At 39.2% G+C, this 21516-nt stretch overlaps 2 protein-coding genes across 2 annotated transcripts; both read left to right on the forward strand.

Annotated features, from left to right (window-relative positions):
* Nucleotides 1-553: 553 nt before the first annotated feature.
* Nucleotides 554-9441, forward strand: espnlb (espin like b). The gene is made up of 7 exons (XM_042497506.1): nt 554-820; nt 4923-4989; nt 5869-6001; nt 6184-6302; nt 7549-7728; nt 7849-8191; nt 8324-9441. The coding sequence occupies exons 2-7, from the start codon at nt 4975-4977 to the stop codon at nt 9439-9441; spliced, it is 1908 nt and encodes a 635-aa protein (XP_042353440.1). The 5' UTR covers nt 554-820; nt 4923-4974.
* A 1184-nt stretch (nt 9442-10625) lies between these two features.
* Nucleotides 10626-20487, forward strand: rab6bb (RAB6B, member RAS oncogene family b). The gene is made up of 8 exons (XM_042498084.1): nt 10626-10720; nt 14121-14179; nt 14856-14909; nt 15403-15508; nt 16111-16222; nt 16369-16462; nt 16956-17022; nt 20207-20487. Exons 1-8 carry the CDS (start codon nt 10651-10653, stop codon nt 20269-20271), a joined length of 627 nt encoding a protein of 208 aa, XP_042354018.1. The 5' UTR covers nt 10626-10650; the 3' UTR covers nt 20272-20487.
* Nucleotides 20488-21516: the final 1029 nt, after the last annotated feature.

The following is a 21516-nucleotide window of genomic DNA, read 5'->3' on the forward strand; positions in this document are numbered from 1 at the left end:
TCAGATCACAAGTGGGCAGTACTAAACACTGTTACTGACAAAAATGCTCCCAAAATGGCAAGAAAGTAGTAAAAAGTTGCAAAAACCTGCTTTGAAAATTAGCAACAAAAAAAGAAAAGTAAAAAACAATAACAAACTAGAAAAATACCTAAAAAGTGCTCTAAAATAATAATAATTATGTAGCATAATTTTAAATAAATTGCAATTAGGATATTTAGAAATATAGTTTTGTGAGTATTTTCCTATCCCTAGCTTTAAAAAAAAAATCTAAACCTACTAAATCTTGCAATTTTGGGGACATTCTTCCCAAGTTGCTCATTGTCATTTATACCATGTTTTCAAAAAGAAATCCAACTAGTTTGCTCAGGTTTCAAAGGTTTAAATACCTGTGAAAGATGTCTAAACGCAGCACAAGTAAAAATGGTGTCGATTCAGGTTTCAAAGGGTTAAATATACAAGGAGAGCAGACAGGAGATAATGAGGGACAGGTGACAGCAGGGTTAAAGAGGAACAGGTGAAACAAATCTGGGCAGGACAGACAATCACAAAGGCAGGACCTAAAACTATAGACTGAATGAATAACACTCACCCACTGGTTTGTGGACTGCTGTTTTGAAGCCTCAAGTTTGGTGTTTTAGCCGCCGCCATTTTGACATTTTTGAGCCAGAAGTGATGATATCTGGACGAGAGGCTGGAGGTGTGGAGGAGCGAGGGTTGGATCTGATTCATAGACTGTATCAACGCCTCACAGACAGCCTGTCACTCAAGTCGCCCCACTCTTAAATACGCTTAACTTTGGGTTCTACTAGAATGTAAACGGGTAGGTTATATAAAAATTCACCTCCGTACAGTTGTCATGAATGTTGAAATTAGCTATAGAGACCAATTAATTTTGTATCAGGCTGTAAACATGTTTATTGCTGCTGTAAAGGTTGGCATTTCAATATGGGGGTCCATAGAGATGTACTCTGTGTTGAGGTCAGAGGTCAAAGTGGCCATTCAATGAACTGCTTCATAACTAAATCTATATGTTGTTGATTCATGTTGGGTGCATCGCTATGTTGCGCTAAAACGCGACATGTTGTTGCTGTGATGTTGTTTTGTTCTGCTGTTTTCTGTTACTTCGCATGGCTCCTGTTCTGTCTTCTTGTCTGTTGTTATGTGAATTTGATCATTTTTACAGGTTTCGAAGCATCTTGCCAGGGGACTAAGGTTGAAAATTAGCCTGATGGCTATCACTGGCACATTTACAGACATGTCAGTTGTCCTTATGAAATAACAATTTAAAAAAACAAACAAACTTGAGTCTTTGGCACTTGCGATTTGGCTTCACTTCTCAGCCTTGTTGCATATTTTTTGGTCATTTCTTGCTAAGTTGCTTTTTACCTTTCTGCCTTCGTGTTTTTGAAAGATTTGCTGAGGTTTCAAAGGGTTAACATGCCATTAAATATAAACATGTCTTTCCAGTACTTTTATTTTAAAACTCAAAGCAGATAGGTCTGCAGTATGCAGCTCTGTTGGTTTGAATCTAACCTTAAAGGATTAGCTTGACATTTTGAGAAATGTTCTGTCTTGCTCTGCTCGGTCTCATCTGGTTTAACATGTAGAGAGAGAAAACAGGACTGTGTTTGTGCTGACACAGCACCTGATGAACGAACTTGTCGTATCTGTTGCGTAACAGTTTGTACTTTGGCTCGGGGTGAACACATGTGAACGCCTGTGTGAGACTGTTCTTATGCATTTGTGCAGCCTTCCATTATTGATTATGTGCTCACCATGTGCTCAGCAGCAGCAGGGGCCAGACACACTAATCCGCTAATAACAGAGGCAGAAATCCTGGACAAGACACAAAGGGCCCGGGCTGAGTGAGGGGCACCTGCCTCCCATCAGGCACTGGGGTTACACAGCACACCATTGAAGTTGGAAAGAAAACTGTAGGTCTTTTCTATGCAATGAATGTTGAATATTTAATCATGTGTTGTGTGTCTGTTTCTCTGTCTCCCTGCCCTTACTGTGTTTGTACTGTAGCTGCAGGGTGAGCTAAACACACTTCCGGTAAAGGCTGTGGCCTTTGCAAATTTTCACTAAAACAATCAAAAAAAATAAACTTTAAAAACAGCATTAGACAACAAATTCAATTATGCCGACTAGAAATCAGGAAATAATAATATCGTAATAAAAGAGTTCATCCAAATTCTTAAAATAAATGAATAGAGTAATAACAAAACTTGATTCACAAAAGTAAAGACGAAATGTGAAATTATGTGGATGTCTCCCATGAAATAAAAAACTACAAAGCAACACAGAAAAGAATTGTCAGTCAAAGATCAACATTAAAGCAACTACTTTTATTTTGTGTTGATTTTGGCGACACCTGTGGTCAAAAGCGTTAGTGTTTCCATGAGCGTCACCTCCTTGTGCAATTGGTCTTGACCTGGCTAATGTTGACTTGTTTTGGAAGCATGTAGTGTTGTTATCAAGACCACACTTGACCGAGACCAAAGCAGGGTGAGAAGGAAATTTTACATCCAATTACAGTAATTATGTTAACAAATAAATCCACTGTGGTCTTGACCAGTCTTGATTTAAATCCAGAGTAATATAGCAATATGTAATATGACAATGATGATACAAAGTAAGCTACTCTGTGGGTCCAAGATCCAGGTGATTATGGAAGGAATAAAAAAGGCCCTCTCTACATCAGGTCAAACCACATCTCACAATGCATTTCATACCTGTTCATCCAGGAGGAGGTCAGGTCAGGATTGATTTGGAGTCCTTTTAAATCCTGCAATTCACTCCAGCTGTAGAGAAAATGGTTATAGGTTGACGTCATCATGCCTTGGTACATTTTTTTGGAGGGGGTACCATCTTTTGAGGAGTGCTCTGTGTTACCTGTGCCTGCTACAGAGGTTAAATTATAATGTTTGGATATAATAATCACGATGAACAACATAGATCTGTATGACCTGGCAGCCCAAGACTGGATCACAGACCCCGACACAATACTTCCACACACATTCCCAGACATTGTAAACTATCTCAGCACACACACTTTGATAATAACAATAATAATAATAATCCCACAAAGCATACTGTAAAGTCACATTCTCTGCTCTATCACTTCCCCTTTAAGCTTTTTTTGTCATAATTTTTCATACAATATAATGCTTCAACAAGACGTACATAAAAAACCTGAGTCACATCTGACAAAATGGTGAATTTGACGCTAGTTTAACTGCTATCAAATGGTGCCAGTAGGGGTTGCTATAGCAACACATTGAAACCAGCTACCGATGGCTGAATAGTGGGGCCTAAAATGCTTAAAATGCAAAATTTAATGTTGCTCCAAAGCCAAATCTCTGTGCAGCAAGAAGTAAAAGAAGCACTGAATGTCGACTGTCATCCTATGTCATACGTGTTCGAACACACACACACACACACACACACACACACACACACACACACACACACACACATACACACACACACACACACACACACACACATCCCACCAGCATACAGTATGTTGTCTCCTACATACATTGCAGAGCTATTGTGCTGAACTTCTAGGTGCAGGTCACTCTATCCCCCTTCTTTAATTATGCACACTAAGAAGGCCCCCTGTCTGAGGTCTGGCTCCAGGTGACGCTGCTCCTTGGTCTGACGCTTTATTGGCTGCTCCCAGAGTAAAGAGACAACACATGTTGGATTTCCTGCCTTTTTATTTCTTTCTTTCCATTTCCAATTTTGTTTTTCTATAACCTCCAAGCATTCTTCCACCGAGACATTTTTGGTGGTTTCTGGACCATATTGTAAGTACTGCATGCAAACTGCATGCATTTATATAAACCAGATCTTGAATTAAAAATAAGGAGATCATAAAGTTTGGATTTTGAATATATGTTGAGCTATTTGCAGAGTTAGACTTTCTTTCTTTCTACACTTTGCTTGTATTTTGTATTGTTTGTGCACTGCTGTTTTTTTCAAGACACTGTATACTGATATATTCTCTTATTTATCACAGTTTTTATTCAATCATTCTTCTGTTTTTTAATTTCTTTGTAAAGCACTTTGGTCAAGGTTTGTTGCTTTTAAATGTGCTCTATAAAGAAACCTTACTCAACTTTGTTTCTTCCTACCTTTTTTAATTTCTGCCTTGTTTTAAATAAAAAACACATAATTATGTAATTTGTTTTTTGACAGGTGACATTTCGACCTTTCATGAACCACTAAAATCTACGGAAGATAAAAGTGTCTTGGCTGAGATAGGCAGCAATAAAAAAAAGTTACAGTTGACATAAAAGAAATGATACAATATTTAAATTGTACTGGAAACCATTGAAAACATGAGATGGGATAACATATTTTAAGCTTTACGTCACAGATGGAATAAATATATTACTTTATAAGCTTAACACAAAATCTTTCTTAATTGTGTGAATGTGTGTTGCACAGCATTTACAGAGCTACCACTAACAGGGCATCTGACTTCTTACGTGTGTGCCTCTAATTGGGAGAAACGCTGTAATTGTCCTTGTAGTATTTAGGTATTGAATGGCTTGGCACTTGTGAGAAAGTCCTGTGAATCAATAAGGTTACCTGACGCAGGATATCATGTCTCCAACACACTCTAACACACTTTCTCCTGCACTCTGTGTGGGCTACGCTACCTTCGCTGACAGGGTTCCAGTTTCACCACTTCTTGTTTTTGTTCCCAGTACTACGAGCTGCAGCCTGTGTTCTTTAAATTGAGCATGTGTGGCATCAAGGGGGTCCTTTAGAAGATTACTTTGGAAGTGTTTGTACTCGCTGCTGTGCGATGCTCTGTGTCACGTTTCTCTCCTGGAGGGGTCTTCCTCTGCTCACGTTATCTGGTTGTTGTCACTCTATATTGTTGTTTTTCTTGTTGTCATTTTCAGGAAGAGGAGCTCCTGCTGTTTTAAGTGTCCTGACTGACCAAGCAGAGCCAACATGGAGAACAGCAAGGTGATCAATTACCACTGCAGGGACTGAAATACCAGGAGGTTTTAACACATCAAACACACACGTAACTTACAACGTCATTCATGGAGAGGAGCCAGTATTGATATTACCTGTACTTTTTCTACAAGTTAATTAAGAATCCAAAGGGAAGCATGACAGAAAAACTGTGAACCACTGACTGAGTACTACAAAATTACCTGCTGAACAGATCACACACTGTAGAGCAGGGAGACTCAACTGGCTTTGCTGAGGGGCAACTTCACAGCAAAATCACAGGGTTGCAGTTGCAGCAGCCCCATACACGTTTCTAGGATTTTAGGACACTTCTAGGACAGTAGGACATTTCTCCAATTTAAGGACATTTCCAGGACATTTAAGGAAACACAGCAATGTCTCTGAAAAAACTGCGATGGGTCACCACAAAACATCCGTGTTTAGTGTCCAAAAAGCTGCTGGAAACACAGCAATGATTTGCTAAACTAAAACTGGTTTTGTGGTTTGCTGGTCTGGAACAGTTGTCTGTAGTGGTGTGTAGCTTGGCAGGCATCTTACCGTGCTGACATGCCTTCAACTATCCCCTCCAGCTCCCAATAAAAAAGTTAGCTCATATAGATGTTATCATATGACATTGATATGATATGAAATGTGCAAATGTATAGTATTTGTGCTTTGCAGAAAAATACAAATCCAACTTTTTTTCTATCTATTGGACTGGCAGTTGCTAAAGAGAAAAACTTAGGTCTCTGTTACATTTGGATAACATAAACATTTACAATCAAAAAACATCACTGAGCTGTCCCTTTAATCATGGCTCACCCCTGCTGTGTGTCTGTGTGTGTGTGTGTGTTTGTGTGTGTGTGTGTGTGTGTGTGTCCCCAGCAGCCAGTGAAGGAGGTGCTCCCCCTGCCTCGCCACCCTTCCCCACTTCCTGTGACCTCTTCCTCTCTGACCCCTGCTGCCATTTCAAAGAGACACAGCCCAGGCTCCATGCAGCATGTACAGGTGGCATCCTCAGGTGATTAACGAGACCACATGTTTTCATTTCATTACACACAGCTGAAAGTGAACAGACACTAACCACAACATTTTACAAGTAAGTGGTACTTTTAATTCTTAAAGAAGGAAACAAATAAATAAATATCGACTTATTTTAAAGCTACATTTTTGACATCTGGCTTTTGTTTTGTTTGTTTACAGTGGTGACATCATTCACTCATCTGAAGCCTCCGGAGAGGGATCTCACCCTGATGTCACACATCAAGTCTATAAAGTCTCTGAGACAAGCTGGCCTCACTGCAGTCTTTACTGGACAAACGGTACGACTTTCAAGATAAAATTAGATGTTGTGGTATTAATTTTTTCTACTGCAAAGAACCCCATCATAATATTGATCTTCACATTTTAAAGGGCCTACACACTGACAACCCAGTAAAAACTTATTATATTTGGATACAATGGTTACATACATGACATCGCCCAAATGCACATGGCTTTGCATGTTGTGCAATCCAAAGTGTGACAAACCTGCCATAGTGAGCTATAACAGGACAATCACTGTTCTGGGGTTTAGAGAACAGTTAATAGAGAGGCAGATTCCCTCCTATTTCCGTGGGCCGCCATGGGACTTTTTGAAATAAAATATGTATGGTAGTCAAATGCTAAAGAAAAATAACTTTTTGATCCCGTTTGACTTTTGCCATGAAGCACACCTATGTTTGTCAACTTACAAGATCAATTTTTAGGTCAAAAAGTCATTAAACTGTTGATGTAAACATCTGTGAAAATATGTAATTAGAAAGACAACTCGTCAAAAACTCACATAGATGATATCATAACTCTTTTGCTGAACCTACGATGCCTGTTTGTTTTCTACCGGGAGGCACTCACACGAGAAATGGATCTTGCTTGTTCTTTCACTTTCCAGCAAATGAAAAATACCAGGAGTCACTGGATAAAATGTAGGGGCACGTTCAATACAAACAGTGTGTACTGTTTTGCTACAGGTTGAATGGTATGGTTCTTCAAAATAGTGTGAAATCATGTACAACGAACATTTTCTCTTTGTATTATCCAATCAGCTGTGACATGTAAACCCCACTATATTTAAAAGGCAGTGCGCCTGGGTAACACAATAATCAATGCATTACCATTTACGTTTAAATAGAAGTTTGATTTGTTTTGTCAGGACAACAATATATTTTCTTTAAAATGAGGTCCTATGGCGGCTATTGCAAGGGGGAGGACTTGCTATGCAAAGAAAGACATAAGGTGATCAAACAAAATAAGAATGATGAAGGTTCATCAAAGCCAAGTGATAAAACCTGTGTAGATGAACCATGGGGGGTAGGGTTAAATTCATGCAGTTGTGTTATTAATATACTGTATATATTTACTGAAAAGTGTCTTTAGGGACCCTTCGATGAACAGCTAATAGACAATCAGAGAACATAAAGAGCATCAGAAAACAGACTTGTGAGAAGTTTTCATGATAGCGATGTTATTCTTACAAATCCGGCTTTAGCACTGACACTTTGACTGTCTTATGCTGTCACACGCTGACAGAAGCTTGACAGTGAGGAGCTGTTGGAGGAGGTACCAATCGTCGATGTGATCCTGGCTGACATTGACTCCCTGGTGCCCACTCACGACGAAACCGGGCGGCCCATAGCAGAGTGGAAACGCCAGGTGATGGTGCGGCAGCTGCGGGTCAGGCTGCAGGACGAGGAGGAACAGAGGAGACAGGTACAAACGTGTACTTTTAAGTGTGAGTGAATCTGTGGTGCTTATTATTATGTTATGTTATTCCTTTGGCAAAATCATCTTTCTGCATCATTTACTAAAAATCCTTTGTCCCTCCAACAGGGTGTGACTAATGGCTACACACCGTTGGATGGCTGGAAGTACTCACAGGCCCACAACGCAGTCTTGGGACCCTTTGGTGAGCTCCTAACAGAGGAAGACCTGATGTACCTGCAGCAGCAGATCGAGACAGTTTCACTGCAGAAGCGCTACCAGGCCTACGAGCTGGAGCTGACCAGGCTGACCGAGGAGCTGAAGGCCATCTTACCCGATCCGATCTTAAACATCTCCCTCAACAAAGAGGTGCTACAAAAGATTGACGCTGAGGGGAAAATGCACCCAACTTTGCCGCTGTGGTGCAGTCGTGTCTCAGAGATTGTGAAGAGTATGTCACTGTTGGTGGCTAGTCTGAACCAAAATACAGAAGAAGGGGGTGAGAGGAAGATAATGGAGGGCATGATTGATGAGATGAGGGAGGTAAGAGATGGTTTAGGATTTGATTTCGACCGGGTGCAACAGGGTCAAGAGTTGGCATCAGCACTTGGTGAGACCTCTGGTGGATGCAGGATTCCTCATATAGGGATGGCGTCCGCTTTTAGCCATCGTCTGGAGACCAACAGCTACAGCCGAGCACGGAGAGAGAGGGTGGAGCGGGAGATCCAACAGTCTGGCGTGTCGGTGAGAAACCTCAGATCCAACTTTGAAGGTCAGATCGGTGGTATTTATCCCTTCGCGGGTGTTGTGAAAGGAGGCCAGGTAGCGTTTGGAGCTTCAAACAACCAGAACAGTGGCCTCAGCTGTGAGGTGAGCCTCTCTGATCCTCCTAAAAAACTCATACCTGTGATGGAGACTACCAGTTTAAGGAAAGAGCGTATAGTGGTGTTGTTCCTAAGCCACTGGAAGAAATCTGCATATGCTATTTCAGTGAGAGCAGCGAGGCGGAGACAGGGACAGGAAGCCCTGTCAGGGAGAGTGACGGGAGCGTCGCCACAACGGAAAATCACCTCCATGTTTCAATTCTGCCAACAACGAGGCGCTGTGGACAAGATGCTAAACTCCTGGAAGACTAAACTAGAACTCAAAGATGCACAAAAGTCCTGTTTGTCCTCCTCTAGCTCCTCACAAAATCCACCACCTAGAGTGACCTTCTCCCCCGAGCAATTCCTGCCAGACGTGGATGGTGTTGCGGTGACCCACGACAGCCTGACCCTTGACCTCTTCATGCTGGGATACTTCCACATCTTAGAGCAAGAGCTGTCGCCTGAGGAGAGGAAGATGAGGCATCTACTCTGCTTCGAGGTCTTTGATCACGTCGGTACTTTCTCCTGGGAGATGGTGAGGGACTTCCACAGGGCCGTTATCCAGGAAATCCAGGCTGGGAGTCGACAGTGGAGTGACGGCTTTGAGGACATCAAAGTCCGCTTCTTTGGGGACTCGAGACCATGCCGCTGTCCCTCACCATCTTCATCATCATCATCATTGTTGCCAGATTCCAGACTTGTACCCAAAGTTATAGTTCAAAGTGCTACTCCGGATGAGAGCAGCAGTGACATGGAGTTCTCTTGTTTCAACAATGAAGATATCTGTAAATATATTGACCGCAGCTTTGCTTTCTGGAAGGAGAAGGAGGCAGAGCTGTTTGATTTTGAACACTAAAATGCTCAATTTAGCATTTTTGCACAAAATGATGACATCTTGGTGTGTTTATTTTGGTTAGTTAATGGAAGCTTAATAAAATGCTGTTGAGAATGCACTGTAGATGCATTATTATTGAAAACCTAAAACATATTATACTAATCAATGACAGCATTAACGGTAACTATGTAAAATATGACTAGAGTTTTAGGTTAGCCCCATAATGCCCTTTATATCATATTTGATACAAGACCTCCATGTCATCCACATTAACAATACTTTCCCGAAAAAACTGTTGTGTACACTCTGACGCATGCCATCTTCCCCCTGGTGTACTATTAGTGCACTGCAGGCAGTATAGGCCCTTTTAATACAAAAGTGGTTGTTTTTAGGGAGTCATCACTGCATTAACAACCGACATTATTGTGTGTGAGAGGCTCATTTCTTAAGCTGGCATGAATGTAGCGGTATCATGTGAAACCATGGGTGTATTAAAGAGAGTCTGGATGCAGCCATGGAGGTGGGGCCCTGCTCATTTCTATAAGAGCTGTTCATTTGTGCATGAAGCAAAAAAAAAATATTTTTGCGGGTATAAAATACTCGGATCTACTGTGCCATATATTTAGATCCTGTCGTCTTACAGGGCTGTGACGCTCACAGACTGGTTTATAGATGTCTTTTTCCCGATGCAAGTCATTAGGAAAAGTCTTTCTGGGTCAGGGCCAACATGTTATTGCATTGCTACAAGTGTCCTATACATGAAACAGTCATTTTGATTGGTATGAGATAATTGTTATGGGCAGACCAAGAATATAAAAAAAATCACTGGTCCAAAGTAAACACATGTGGCATGTTCATTTTCTCTTTTTGGTAACTGGCTAAAGTATGAGTAAATATACTTAGTTACTTTCCACTGTTGTTTTTATCTTAAGATCTGCTATCAATGTAATCAAGCAAACCTATTTTCACATTTATGTAACATAAATTAATGTTTTATCATCTTCTATTTTCTATCTACAGAAAAACCATAGTTTCCTATAGAAAGGTGACGGATGGAAATAGGTGAGGTCGCGCAGGCGCACCAGCTCCCTAAAACTGACAGGAGGATGCTGAGCTGCATTCCCATCATTCTGTGAGGAGAGGAGGATCCCCCTGCGCACCCACAACGGAGGAGACGCCAAGCGATAAGAACATATAAAATAATCCAAGTTGAGCTCTTTATCTGCCACCATGTCAGCTGGAGGAGATTTGGGGAACCCCCTGAGGAAATTTAAACTCGTATTTTTGGGAGAGCAGAGCGGTGAGTCAGATCTTGGACAGGTTTGGTGTTATCCATCCATCCTAATGCTAAACATGCGTATATGCAGAGGGCCATGTATGTAATCACTGTTGGTTTTTTAAAGTTTTTGCTTGATATACAGGATGTAGGTAGCTGGCTTTTGGGTATTTTGACGCCCATGTGTGTTTTGGCACAATCTGTGACTGTAGAAGATCTGATTAAACGGGGAAGAAAAAAAAACGCATGTATGTAAATTGCACCCTTGGATTAAACATCACCATCACGATTACTCAACAATAATTGCTAATTGTAGAGAATATCCTTGAGGATTAGCTGACGCAAATTGTCATGTTCGCATCATAGCAGGCGATATGAATTGGGATGTTTTGATGTGCTGCAGTGACCGACAAATATGCTCAGCCTGTTTTCACATAACCGGTTTATTTCCCCTCTCATCGCTTATTTCTAACAACCTTTTATTCCATTACATGACAACTGTGTATTATTTTCGTCCTCCTCTCGGGTTTTCTTTTTATTTAGAGAAGATAATAAACAGTCCCCCATGTGTCAGTTCGGGACACACCCTAGGCTGGCGATGTCTGTAGCATCTCTAAACCTCGCAGTCTCCGGTTCGGTCCCATAAATAATCAAATAAAAAAAACGATTTGACAGCGCCACAACATTATACTATTTATTCAATAAGCCATCTATTCAGGGTGGGGAGGACCGTGTGCGTGATTTGACGTGATGGCACAAATTCTGGATCGATAATGGTTTAGCGCTGTAAAAAGCTGCCTGAATACGTGTTCAGACATCAGACATCCAGAGTGGCCGCACATATCCCATAAAATACAGCAGCACAATACATACACACAATATGGCCTATTGTGACAGCAGCTTGTTTGTGTTATTCATTGCGATGCCTCAGTGTGTGTGTGTGTGTGTGTGTGTGTGTGTGTGTGTGTGTGTGTGTTGCATGTCTAAGATGAGGCAGTGTGTCGACTACGAGCCTCCCTGTGTGTGTTTGTGTGGCCCGCACTGCAATGTTGCTGTCCATGGTGCTGAATCGAGGCCTGGCGTGGCCACTGCCCATTGCTGGCTTCAAAACTACTGCTGTCTGCATACAGAGACTCTGCATGAGAGCCCGGGGCCTGCTGGAAAAGTCCAGTCCTCTCTGATGTGTAGATGGGACGTAAAATGGTGCTAAAGATGCTGGGATGTCAATAAGAATCCAGCTCACTGTAGGCTCACCTTGATCCACTGAGAAGTCAATCTTATGAGCGCTGCTGTGTGTATGTTTTATCTGTTATGGATGATCTTGTGCATTTTTGGTGATCATAGGTGTTTTTTGACTACTGTTTTCTTATTTTGTTCTTTAATAACATTCTTTTCTCATCACGATAAAATAAAGAATGTGGAATTAATGAGAAGCTGAAACAATTAATCCATTAATAAATATAAATATTTGGGTATTTATTTATTTAAGAAGGAACAATATACATCAATTCACACTCAGACAAATGTAAATGCACCCTCATTTGCTGAAGAACTAGTTTTCATCAGTATTCCCTTTGCCTATTAATAAGCAAAAATGTTAGTATAGGCATCATAGAATAATGAAAAGCATACATTTTGAATATTATGATATGTACAATGGTTAAAAGCATACAAAATGAGCTAAAAAGACATACATTATAGTTAAACATGTACATTTTTAGCATATAAGACACAATGAAACAGCATAACAGAATAACATCCAGCCATCACAGCTGATGTCGTTGGTTCTCAATTGGTCAAAAGAAAATGAATCAACAACTGTTTTTTGATTTCTATATACAAATGTTAATATTTACAGGAACAAGTAGCATGGGCCAATGCAACATACTGCAGCATCTATGCCTAATCTGGTTTGTAATGCACCTCTGTAGATGGGCCTTTATACAAATACATATTATAAATTACCACAAAGACCATAAAGAGATGCAAGCAAACTGAAGAGAGACAAAATAACTGCAAAAATGGGCAAAACTACCTGACAGAGATGCAAAACAACCAAATAAAACACAAAATTACCTCAGAGGAACAAAACCACAAAAATGTGTAACAGAGTTGCAAAACAACAACAACAAAAGAGGCAAAACCACCACAATGTCTATGTGTCTTGCCTCTGTGTAGGACGGATGGTGGGGCCTTTTGCACATCTGTGCCCACAGTCCCATTGCCTCATGATCTGCCCATGCATACATATCAGCACAGAACACAACCAAACAATACAAATATAAATAAAAGTAATTAGATAATCAATTAATTGTTCAAATGATCAAACTTAGCAAAATTGTCATATATTCTGAAGGTGCAGCCTCTCCAGTGTGAGGATTGTCTGCTTTTCTTTGTTTGTATTCGTTATATTTTCACTGTTGCCAGACGAAACACAACATTTGAAGTCATCACCTTTCAACCAGCATTTTTCACATTTTTTGACGCTTCATAGACCAAAATGATTAAAGGTCCATTGTGTAGGATTTAGGAAGATATATTGAATGGAGTTTAACATTCATAACTATGTTTTCATTCGTATTTCACCCCCTGAAACTAAGAATCGTGGTTTTTGTTACCTTAGAATAAGCTGTTTATATCCACATATGGAGCAGGTCCTGTTCCACAGAGTCCACCATGTTGTTTCTACAGTAGCCTAAAATGGACAAACTAAACACTGGCTCTAGTAAGGGTCATTCTTTTTTTTGCGTCAGATGCAGTGGACACATATGGGAGAGATTTCAGTTCTGCAACCTCACCACAAGATGCCACTAAATCCTACACACTAGTCCTTTGACTGACTAATGTGAAAAGTGATTGATTATTTGGTTATTTGATGATAAAAATCATTTTAGTTTCAGCCCTAAAAAGCTTTGTCAGTTAGTTTCCCATTATTGACTTTGTTTATCGCCATGATTTCTTTCACTTTGGTTTGATGGTGAGGAAAATGTACTGATCTTGTTCAGCAGTGGGAATAATTGTTGTTTTTGGAAAACTACTGATAGTTTTACGTCTAATCTTTCCCTGTAGAACAGAAAATGTAGAATAATAATTTTATTTTTAAATTTTTGTTTTATGAAAGGGGAAGAAGCAGGTGTTTCCACTACAGATATAAACACCAGAGAAGCAAAATTGTAGAATTTTTGGGGTCTCTTTTGTTCATAATTGAAAATGTTGCCTCTCTGAGGACAGATGTTTGCTGAATTATATGGCAGATTGTGTTCTACAGTGCATAACATGGCTTATGTTTTTTCTTTTTATGATTTCTACTCTTTGATAATTTGATAGTGATGGGAAATTGTGTAATCATGCATTTAGGAGATGATTTATGATTATTTATCATCTGAAAATCTAACTGAAAACTATCCCATGTTCTCTCTTTCAGTGGGGAAAACATCTCTCATCACTAGATTCATGTATGACAGTTTCGACAACACATATCAGGTGAGACTAAAAATATCAGAAACATGAAATCTAATTTAGAAAAAAAAATGATAGATAGAACGACTGACTATGGTCAATAACTGTACATAAGAAGTGATTGTGTGGGAGTTCTCCTTGTATACATGCTATCTTCCTAATTCTTGCCATATTTTATAAACAGTTTCTTTACTAATCGTCCCTCCATGTTTGAGTAGACAGAATAGTGGCACTAATAACGCTGTAGGTTTACAATATATTAAGCCTTCAATGTTTTAATAATTAACTGATTAATTAACTGATTAACAACTGAATAACATTGCAATGAAAGCTTTTGGCCCAAAATGCCCACTTGATAAACAAATTACAAATCAGGGTAAAAAAATTGAATATTGTCACTGCAGTTATCAAAAGGTTATATTAGCACAGCAGTGTTAAATTCTTCATAAGAGAATACAAATTATTCTGTCACCTGTTTTTCTTAGAAGTTAGGTACAGAACAAGTCTGAATGATTTAGCCTCAAGGGCAGAAACAAATGAAATTTGTTTATTTAGTCTGATTCAGTTTTGGCTTTTTGTGTTTTCTCCGCATAAACAATGTTTAATCTGGGAACAACAGATGGTGCAGGGAAACATTTAGCTTGTAAACTCTGGGTGATGCTGATGATTTTTCCCCTCTTTTGTTCTTTCTCCACTGCAGGCGACCATTGGAATAGACTTCCTATCGAAGACGATGTACCTGGAAGACCGAACAGTAGGAGGCCTTGATTATCATACATAATTAGCATGCAGATACTCGTGTAAAAATGAATTCATGTATTTGAACTCGTTTAGCCAGTCGACATCCTGAGGAAGAACTGTCCGAATTTTCTCTCTGGTTTCACTAATCTTTGATTTGATTTGCTTAATTACTGCTCTCTTCACAGACTAACACGATTATCCTGAGGTTATTTCTGCTAGTAATAGTGTTGGCTTTTCTAGCCCTAAGGAGTCAAAGCCTTTCCCATGGATCATCTGCTTTAGCTAGTATTAATACTATTTCTTAGTTGGGTTATTATGGCTCTGTCAGCCTGCACACATGCTGATACTGGCTAATCCCTTTGGATGTGTGCTTACAAGGCCTTACATCTGTATAGTCTGCGTGCAGTATGATGGGTAATGTTGGAACAGCTGCTCAAGGTGTGTGTGTGTGTGTGTGTGTGTGTGTGTGTGTGTGTGTGTGTGTGTGTGTGTGTGTGTGAATGCAGGTAAGGCTGCAGCTGTGGGATACTGCTGGACAGGAGCGTTTCAGGAGTCTCATCCCCAGCTACATTCGAGACTCTACAGTAGCTGTGGTCGTCTATGACATTACAAGTAAGCAGCAATCTGCTTCTTCTGCTACTTTCATGGTTTTATCAGGATACTATTGGATTTTTTGTTGATATCCAATATGCTGATTTATAGCAACTCATTTGGCCAATAACCAATGCCAATATCTATATATCCTCTTTTTTTCCAGTCTAATTTTAGTGATCATTAAGTCTGTCCTGTAGTTAAATTAAAATCATGTTATGCAGACGGAGACATAAAATACAGTGCTTTCAGTGTATGTTCAAAACAGAAGAAATATTGATGATGTTTTGTACATGTTGATTTGGTCAAATGAAAAAAGAATTAAAGACAATTAGTTTGTCATATAAGCAGAAATTAGCATGTGGGCTGATACCGTTATTTATTTTAAAGCCATTATCGGCTGATACTGATGACGTGCCGATATAAACGTGCAGTTAGTTTTTGTTAAAGGTGACAAATGCACATGTTCTAAAAATTGAGGAGGAAGTGTTTCCTGCATTCCTCAACACCTGGACACATGGAAATATATAAAAACTCAATGTGGAGGCACTATTTGTTCATGAGATTTTAAAGCTGTTAACACAAAAACGACTGGATTTAAAATAAGAGTCTCGTCTCCACAGATGTGAACTCATTCCAGCAGACCTGCAAGTGGATCGATGATGTCAGGACGGAGAGAGGAAGTGATGTCATTATCATGCTAGTCGGCAACAAAACAGATCTGGAAGAGAAGAGGTGAGCATGTCAGACACTTCATTTAGCTATGGCTAAGATAAATTGTTCAATCCTCAGAAAGCGTGTCGTTAAAAGCAGCAAGTCAGTACGGAATAAATTATCCTTCGATGTTGTGATGCTGAGTCTGGCCTGATTTTTTCCTGCAGGCAAATCATGATCGAGGAAGGAGAGCAGAGAGCCAAAGAGCTGAACGTCATGTTCATCGAGACCAGTGCCAAGACAGGCTGCAATGTCAAACAGGTGATCCCTGCAGTTTCACCATATTTCACAGCATTTTGGGCGTCACTTGCTCCGAGCTTTTCTGACATTCCTGTGGACCTCCAAGGTGATCGAGTCACCAATGTGAATAAATGACATTTCTAGGTGGAAATATGTGGAAAAATTGGTAATAAGTCTGGTGGATAGTGTACAAAATGTGTCAAATCCTGGTTAGTGCAGGACAAAAGTAGCAAAGGAAAAAGAGAGGTAGTAATATTACAAGCTCCACAAAACAGTGAACAGAGATCAGATGATTTACTCAACACATAGAAACCACAAAATATCTTCAAAAAGGGGCTGAAGTCAATTTAGAACAAATACAATATATATTTTTGCAGATTTCCAACCCTCCTACTCCCCCTGTCCTCTCTTGCATGCTGATTTCCTCCTCCATTTTCTTGTCATCTTTCCTAATCCCTAACTCTCCCTCCTCTCCTCTCCTCTCCTCTCTCCTCCTCCTCTTCTCTCCTCGTAGCTGTTTCGTCGGGTTGCAGCAGCCCTACCTGGAATGGAAAGCTTGGACGACGCAAATCCTGAAGGCAGTATCCTTTACAGCCGCTGTGACTCACTGTGCCGAGAGTCACACGGCCAAGAAACAGGCAGCTTATTTTTAATCTCTTAGTGGATGTTGGCATGAGTACAAACAGACCGCCCAGCCTACTGTCTACTGAGGCATCAGCCATTAAAGCTTTTCTGCTTAATAGAGAAGAAATGCACAGAGCCAGGAGGAGAGAGTGGATGCACAGGTGTAGCACCACATAGTGGCTGTCTGGGAAGTGACAGACACTGACGATGTGTGATGGAGGACAGATGAGGGACTGATTAAAGAGAGAGATGCCGATCAATAACTGAGAATTAATCTATTATATTTGAAATTAAACTTAATTCTATTCCTCTATATGTTTTACCATATAAAGATAGATATACAGCTAGTATTTAACCTCAGATTTTTTTTATAAAATTAGGTGAAAATTAGATTCATGATTAAAGTCATGTTATGTATTTCTGCCAACCAGCATCATCACAGGGTCGGTTGGCACAACACTATTGTAACAAAAATTGAGGCAAAGAATTGAACATTTAATTCAAACAAAAACCAGAAAACATGACCATTTCATAGAATATCTGCCTTTTTTTTATAACCAAATTCACATTTTAAAGCAATTCTGTAGAAATGTCTAATTGCATTTAGTTTTCATAATAATAGGAAAAAAGAAAAGGCTATAAACATCTCAAAATACCCCAACTAAAAATACATTAAGTGTTAAGACATTTGACCAGAAACCATGTTAGCCAGCTTTCATAACTCATCACAGACTTTAAAATCATTCAAAAATGTAACGTATGCCTGTCTATTCTCTAGAAGCTAGTTCTCTACAGAAAGAAAGGGTGATATATTTTCACTGTTGTGACAGAAAAATGCGACTAGCCTTAAAGTTAGACCAGACTTTAAAATAAATAAATAGTTTATTTCAGTTTGATTTATTTGTACACAATTTAAAAACTGCACATTTTCCAGTTGAATTACAAAAAAAAAGTGTCAGGAGAGGTCAGGAAGCCGGACGCTTATACAAACAACCCCCATCCTCAACAACAAACAAAAACAAAATTAAACAAACAAAACAAAAACCCCACAATTAACATTTTACAGTAAAATACAACATAAGATAACTGACAAAAAAGTGCAGCAAAAGTAAACAGTCAGGTAACATTAATCCAATAAGAAAAAACAAGAAATACCTAGAATAAATAAAAATGTATACTTTTTAAAAAATATAAAAAGGTCACAGAGCGCGGTGCCCTTTGACCCCTGTCATGTGACACTGCTGTTTCCCTGCCGGTCTGGTGTGCTGTGTGTTTTGAAGTTGTGGGAATGATTAACTATGAACGGTTTAACCACCGGGATGCCACGTGGACAGAGATCTCCGCATAAGGTACGCCATGCGTCCTAACGACGCGCAGCTCGTCATGTTTGCATCAATATTGCTTTGTATCATGTTATCATGTTATCACGTGTACCAACCCGAGCGGGTTAACAGGCAACATACCGGCAGCAAACTGATCACATGCAGGACAGAGAGGAAGCTGCAGCCTTACACTGTCAGACTAACGACACGTGAACCGAAATGTCAAGCAACCGTTTCCTAAATAATTAATTTAGTAGGAAGTAGGCCTGTTTTCTCAGTGGCATTATTTTAAAGGTGGAAGTAACGTTAGGCTAATGTAAAAACAATATTTCAACTATTGATAAACAGTATATTATATCTGATAAATGTCAGATAAATCACTTTCATCTTTGACGCGATGTTAAATAAAGTTGCAGCGTGAGCACATTTACTCAAGTACTGTACTTAAGTACAAATTTGTCATTTGCCATGTCACTTTCTGCTTATACTCTTCAGAAGGAAATATTGTACTTTTTACTCAGTACAATTATTTGATAACTTACTTTACAAATTAAGATTTTTACACACATATATGATAATATGCAGGGGAAGCTTAAATGATTAGAAAATTAACTGGCAACTGTTTTGATAATAATCAAGTCAATTTTTCATAAAAAACATTTCATGGTTCCAGCTTCTCAAATATGAAGACTTGTTGCCTTTCCTTTTAATTATTTTAATTATTACAATTTATTTGAGAAATCTCTGCATCGAGTACTTTTATTTTAAATACTTAATTTTTTTTTTATTTTACTTTACATACTTTTATTAAGCAGCATTTTCTAATGCATGACATTTACGCGTAAAACGATATTTTTAAATTGTGATTGGTATTTTTACTTAAGTAAAGGAACTGAATACTTCCTCCACCACTGATATTTTGTAGGGTGTTAAACCCAAATTGGCCAGCTCGGAGAGCTGTGAAGAGACCAGCAGTGATCATTTAAAATAGTTAACATATCTATAGTGACAAATCGGTTTTGGACATGGACTTTATGTTAACTCAAACTAACAGTGTGCAGTTTTTTTATTTTATTATTCTCTAAAATAAAAATAAAAAAATTACACATTTAAAATTGTTTTGGGGCTACTGACCATATTTACTCCATTCAGGTTTATGCTGACAGCTCTTTAAAATGTCTGTGCATTTTAATATTATTCAAATATTATCATAATCACAATATGGCTTAGTGTAATATTCAAATCGCAGGAGCTGCAATTTTTTGCTAAAGGTAAAATGTATCAAAACATCCCATTATTAATTGGCATTAGGGAACTACAGCGAGGCCTCGGCTTACAAATCATATTCCAAAGCTGCTTGTTTGGTGCAGACCCCAGCAAAAATCATATCATATCATCATTTCATATTATTTTTCCATTCCTACTCAAATCATGACACATCACATATCATAATCTCCTTCAAAATAAACGCAATAGGACTTTTTTTCATTGTATTGTGCAGCCCTACTATAAAACTGAAATGTTACCCTCACCACAAAAAGTTAGAGACTTTCAAATGTTTTAAAAAAGCGGAAGAGTGGAGGTCATGATAAAAATCATTTTCATGTACATTTGTGTTACATTGTTACATTTCTTTGTCCTTCAAAGGACCAGAAAATGGCTTTGTGCCAACTAACCCCGGTCTCCCCTACCTTGTAACTTGCAGGCTGTGATTTCAAGCATTTGAGTGTGACGTATGAGGTCCTAATATTTTATTTATTATTATTTACGCGTTTTTATCCTCAACCACCTGACTTTCCCTTAACTGGACAATTCCCAGTGATCGACATTAAGCTGGACAAACCGGCAGAGCCAACTGTCCCCGAGGGCGGGTGCTCATGTTAATGCAGAGCTGAAATCGGACAGCTCCCTTCACACCATAGGCTTGTTGTGTTGCTTACTACTGGTTAGCTTCCAGTTGACTTCTCTAATTGGATATAGGATGCGGGCCTTGTATCTGATTGGACAAATCAAATGTTATCTTTCAGTCTTGTTCAGTTGTAAAATATTGTATACTTTGTCAATATGTAAGTGACTGGAGGAGAAAAGGGGGAAAAAACCCCAACCAAATGCTGAAATGAAAACGAACAAAAAACAAGTTTTGGAAAAATGAAAAAGGAGAAAAACGGGACAACTAACGGAATTCTTTTCGCTGTTATGTTTTGTATTTTTTATATATAAAAAGGGAAAGCACCAAAAATGATGCCTAAACATAGAGGGAGAAATAACCGGGGGGGTCGGCCATTTTTCTAGATGGCCGAACACGTCTGAATGTCTGCAGCACGCATGCACGTTGATCTGATCTTTGACCTTTGACCTTTGACCTTTGGCCTGCCCTCCAGGGTCTCCGCACTCTGGAAGGAGGTTGACTATCTTAGAATGTTTTATAGCATCTCTCTATAGCATCTCATGACAAAATGTATCTCATTTGATATTCCCACAAGAGTCAACTTCCAGTAGGTTCACCTAACAGTAGCTGTGAAAATGTGGCACTCTATCTCTCTATGGGTTTAACTTTTATAGAACAAACTGTACTGTGGTTTAAAAAAGAAAAAAAGAAGAAATAAAAAGACAACTTACTATCACAACTCCCCCTCCTACCAACCACTCCTCTCCCTCTCCTCCTCCCCTCTAACCCCTTTTTCCTCCCCAGTGTCCCCTTCCCTTCATCCCGGTAATACACATATAACGATCCACTGTAATGCACTGCACTGTATATAATAATGTAATATGTATGTTGTGAACGTCCCTCTGTAGAAGTGGTCCTTGTTCACCAGTATGAATAATGTAATAATGTTTAATGATTAATAAATTACAGATTAAAGGGCTTCACTCTCCTAACCATCAACATTCACCTGGTTAGCAAAATGGTCTACTCTATTTAATCTTTATTTCCCGTTTTAGTGATCGAATGTGAAACTGTAACCTCTTGCAGTTTTACGTCATCGTAGCAATTACAATCCACAAAGAGAAACAGAAGAGGCCAGGTTTTTGGTTAGATTTCACGCAGGTTTTATGTCTTTAACCGCACTACCAATCACATTTTTTTTCTTAATGACATCAAATGTTCTATATTTGACATTCGGAGCC

The sequence above is a fragment of the Plectropomus leopardus genome, chromosome 12, assembly GCF_008729295.1.
Source record: "Plectropomus leopardus isolate mb chromosome 12, YSFRI_Pleo_2.0, whole genome shotgun sequence".
NCBI lineage: Eukaryota > Metazoa > Chordata > Actinopteri > Perciformes > Serranidae > Plectropomus > Plectropomus leopardus.